At 41.2% G+C, this 4,568-nt stretch overlaps 1 protein-coding gene across 3 annotated transcripts in view; it reads left to right on the top strand.

Moving 5' to 3' along the window:
- Positions 1-4,568, top strand: part of LOC117947113 (ephrin type-B receptor 2-like) — a 55,262-nt gene that overhangs the window by 40,492 nt on the left and 10,202 nt on the right. For all 3 annotated transcript variants that reach the window (XM_034875738.1, XM_034875737.1, XM_034875736.1), the window contains exons 6-8: positions 1,580-1,704; positions 1,801-1,963; positions 2,080-2,188. In XM_034875738.1, coding sequence (XP_034731629.1) covers positions 1,580-1,704; positions 1,801-1,963; positions 2,080-2,188 — 397 coding nt within the window. The remainder of the gene's footprint in view (positions 1-1,579; positions 1,705-1,800; positions 1,964-2,079; positions 2,189-4,568) is intronic.

The following is a 4,568-nucleotide window of genomic DNA, read 5'->3' as shown; positions in this document are numbered from 1 at the left end:
GAGGGCCAAACATTACTGAACCTTGGCACAAAGGTTAAAGGATTAGAATTTATGTAACTCAGTGGTTCTCCTTCTTTACAATTTCAGTGGTCTTAGTTTATCCCTCAACATTAATTTGACTTTGGGTCCCTGGTCCCCACACCAGGCAGGGACCCCTGGACCGGTTCACCACAGACCCAAATCTTCTCAGCTGTTGCTGATATATGCTCCTGTCTCTTCATATGGCTTATTATGTTTGGCAAATTGTCTGGGTCAGTTCTTATATCATTAGAAATTAATAATGTAAATGCTAAATGCCCTAAAACCTGTTGATACTACAACAATGCAAAGGTTCTTAACCCTACAGTTTTGCACATATCATGTAACACTTGAATTCTACATTTTTTTGCAAAAAAACTCTCCAGAAAGTGCCATTTAATGGTGTATTTTTCAATTTTTTTCCCTGGGGGGGCACACCCCCAGACCCCCCTAGGGAGAGCCCCTTCCCGCCACATATAACAAATCCCAATTTAAACCCTGAAGGCTAAAGACCCAAAGAAATTGCTTTGTACGCGGCAAATTATGGGTCGGCCCCCCCAAGTCTCACTCCAAGGTTTGGGGAAAAGTTGGCAACTCTGCTTATACATGGCATAACTCTGCACTTATCTGTGGCTCTTAGTGGTACTTGAAGCTAGTGTACTTATTTGTGATCTTTGCTGTTCGGAGCTTGTACCTTACCCTACCATGGTCGAATGCTACGGAGCCCGGGAGGTGACAGGATAGTTGTACTTGTTGCACGCTAACTAGCTAGTAGCATGACATGATTACATCTCCTGTTGTGTAGCTAAATACATCCATTGTTTATTTTGATATGCACTAATAAATACATGCCAAAGTGAAGTGTTACAATAAACATTGTTGTTGACTGTTGGTCAACAACAATGTCAACTAATTTGTGTTGTCGTAGCAACATGCTCGTTCATGAGGTTCTTTCTTGTGTCAATTACAAGTATAGCTAGTTGGTGGATACATCCACAATATAGCTAGCTAGCTATGTGGCAAACTTATGAACTCACCATTTCATTGTGTAAAATATTCACTCACCGGTAAAACATGTGTTTTAATTGTTCCTGATCACTTACATGCGTCTCAAAGTAAACAAATGTATTTATAGAACTTACAATATGTAATCATGTCGTGCTAATAGCTAGCGTGCTGCGCTCTAACTAGCTTGTTAGGTCAGCCTTATTGTTTGTTGGCTTTGCGAGATCTTGCAAATAAAACTCTATCTCGCATATGGAAGTCAAGATCTCGCGAAACAAAGTCAAAATCTCGCAAAAGTTTTTGTCCCCAGTACATGTTTTTTTTTTATTGTTGTATTTATTTATTTATTTACCCCCATGTCCCCTCCGTGGCTCCATAGAATGCACTTATTGGAAGTCGCTTTGAATAAAAGGAAAAAAAAATCACTTTGATTGATCATGAGTCGGTCCAACAGTTTCTCTTATATTTTCAGCAATAGTTTCCGTTTTAGAAGCCTGTCTACCTGTCAGTATTTTCTCTCCAGCTCTAACTTTGCTTTCCCTGGTTCTGTCCTCAGCGCCATCAGCAGTGTCCATCATCCACCAGGTCAGCAGAAGTCCTAACAGCATCACCCTGTCCTGGTCCCAGCCTGATCAGCCCAATGGACTCATCCTGGACTATGAACTGCAGTACTATGAGAAGGTACATCAGTGCTGATGATGAGTCATTCATTATTAACCACAGTGCTTGTCTGATTATTTTCTGGTGTGTAATTTTCTGATCCATGTTTTTTTTTAGAACCAGGCAGAGTGGAACTCCTCTCTGATGAGGAGTCAGACCAACACTGCAGTCATGCGAGGCTTAAAGCCTGGAACCATCTACGTCTTTCAGGTTCGGGCTCGGACTGTCGCTGGATTTGGACGCTTTAGTGGCAAAATGTACTTCCAAACCATGACTGAAGGTAGGAATGACAATCATATGTTTGCTCTGTAGCATAGGTAGCTATTTAAGGCCTGGATCACTTCCATATTTGAAAAGGAGTCACATTTCTTGGGTTTTCTGTCTTTTTACCTGCAGAGGAATATAATTCCAGTATCCAGGAGAAGCTGCCTCTCATCATTGGTTCCACTGCTGCAGGACTAGTCTTCATCATTGCCATCACTGTCTTAATTATTGTCTGCCGTAGGTGAGTCAGCAATGTTACAGGCCATGAAACAATAGAATAATAGCTGTACTGATTTACTTATTGCTGGCAAATTGTCTTCAGTAAATTAAAACACAATAAATGGGCCATAAAACAATGAACTAAAAGAGCTCTGAGAAAAATGAAGATATGATGACAATTCTCTGTTGCTTTATGACTGCAAGCAACCAGTCCTACAGTACCGGTAGTAATCAGTCAGTTAGTGCTAAAATAATTCAATTCAATTCAATTCAATTTTATTTATAGTATCAATTCATAACAAGAGTTATCTCAAGACACTATACGGATAGACCACACTCCAGAATTTACAAGGACCCAACAGTTCTAGTAGTCTCCTCCAGAGCAAGCAACAGTGCGACAATAAAATAAAATAGAAGTACTGATGAATGGAGAGCTGAACAGGCCACCAAGGATGGATGGATGGATAGATAGATAGATAGATATATAGATAGATGGGTGACATCTTGCAACATTTCGAACATGTGTGTTAAAGTGCCCCTATGGTGGGATGTGGGGTGTTATTTTGTGTCTCTGGTGCTTTCACGCACATGCAGTACAAACTTGGAATAAAACACATCCATGCTGATATGGTTTGTGAATGTCCTCTACCTTCAGTCTCTGGGTGAGCTGTTCAAAATCTGAATGGCTTTTTACGTCACTAGCCGAGACGAGGTGGCTAACTGTAACATGCTAGCGCTAGTATGCCAGCTCGTTCTCAATGGCAAAACAGTGCTACAATGCACACTAGTTGACTATAATCTCCAAAAGAACTCCTTCCATGTCCCTGTTGGGCAGGTATTCTACAAGCGGCCCTCGTCTAGAAGAAGTCTCCCAGGTAATCCTGCCTTGTACTGACCAAAGTTGGAGAAAGATTCATCTAGCTGATGTGATCTTACCTAGCTACTGAGTATGTGCAACTCGTAACAAAGATAGTACAGAAATGAGATGTCTCACTCGGGAGCTAAAACAGAGACTCATACACACAGAAAAACACAATATGCGAAGATCTTTTTTTTTAAATTCTTTTAGATTTTTGAACAAACAGGACAGACAAATACAATTGAACAAGGTGCACCTTTTAAAAAATATATTACACATATACACAGGACAAAAGTTTGGACACACCTTCTCATTCAATGCGTTTCCTTGATTTTCATGACTATTTACTTTGTAGATTCTCACTGAAGACATCACAACTATAAATAAACACATGTCGAATCATGAAGTTGCCATTGTCTTATATTCTAGTTTTTTCAAAGTAGCCATCCTTTGCTTTGATTACTTTGCACACTCTTGGCAGTCTCTCGATGAGCTTCAAGAGGTAGTCACCTGAAATGGTTTCCCAACTGTCTTGAAAGCGTTCCCAGAGATGCTTAGCACTTGTTAGACCTTTTGCCTTCACTCTACCGTCCAGCTGTCCCCAAACCATCTTGATTGGGTTCAGGTCCGGTGACCGTGGAGGCGCAGCACTCCATCACTCTCCTTCTTGGTCAAATAGCCCTTACACAGCCTAGAGGTGTGTTTGGGGTCATTGTCCTGTAGAAAAATAAATGATGGTCCAAACGCAAACCGGATGGGATGGCATGTCGCTGCATGCTGTGGTAGCCATGCTGGTTCAGTATGCCTTCAATTTTAAATAAATTCCCAACAATGTCACCAGCATAGCACCCCCACACCGTCACTCCTCCTCCATGCTTCACGGTGGGAACCAGACATTAAGAATCCATCTGGTCACCTTTTCTCCGTCGCACAAAGACACGGCGGGTGGATGTAAAGATCTCAAACTTGGACTCATCAGACCAAAGCACATATTTCCACTGGTCTAATGCTCTTCTGCTTGTTGCCTCTCCTTAGCAGTGGTTTCCTAGCTGCTATCTGACCATGCAGGCCTGATTTGCGCAGTCTCCTCTTAACAGTTGTTCTACAGATGTGTCTGCTGCTGCAACTCTGTGTGGTATTCATCTGGTCTCTAATCTGAGCTGCTGTTAACTTACAATTTCTAAAGCTGGTGACTCAGATGAACTTGTCCTCAGAAGCAGAAGCTTCCCTGGGGCGGGCCTCATGTGAGCTAGTTTTGTTGTAGCGCTTAATGGTTTTTGAGACTGCACTTGGGGACATATTCAAAGTTTTTGCAATTTTCTGGACTGACTGACCTTCATTTCTTAAAGTAATGATGGCCACTTGTTTCTCTTTACTTAGCTGATTGGTTCTGGCCAAAATATGAATTCTTACAGTTGTCCAATAGGGCTGTTGGCTGTGAATCAACCTGACCTCTGCACAACACAACTGATGCTCCCATATATAACTGATGGTCCTATATTATATATATATATATATATATATATATATATATATATATATA

This window comes from Etheostoma cragini, chromosome 7 (genome assembly GCF_013103735.1).
Source record: "Etheostoma cragini isolate CJK2018 chromosome 7, CSU_Ecrag_1.0, whole genome shotgun sequence".
In the NCBI taxonomy this organism is placed as follows: domain Eukaryota; kingdom Metazoa; phylum Chordata; class Actinopteri; order Perciformes; family Percidae; genus Etheostoma; species Etheostoma cragini.
Note: the sequence above shows the minus strand (reverse complement) of the source record. Positions and strands in the feature narration are given on the sequence as shown.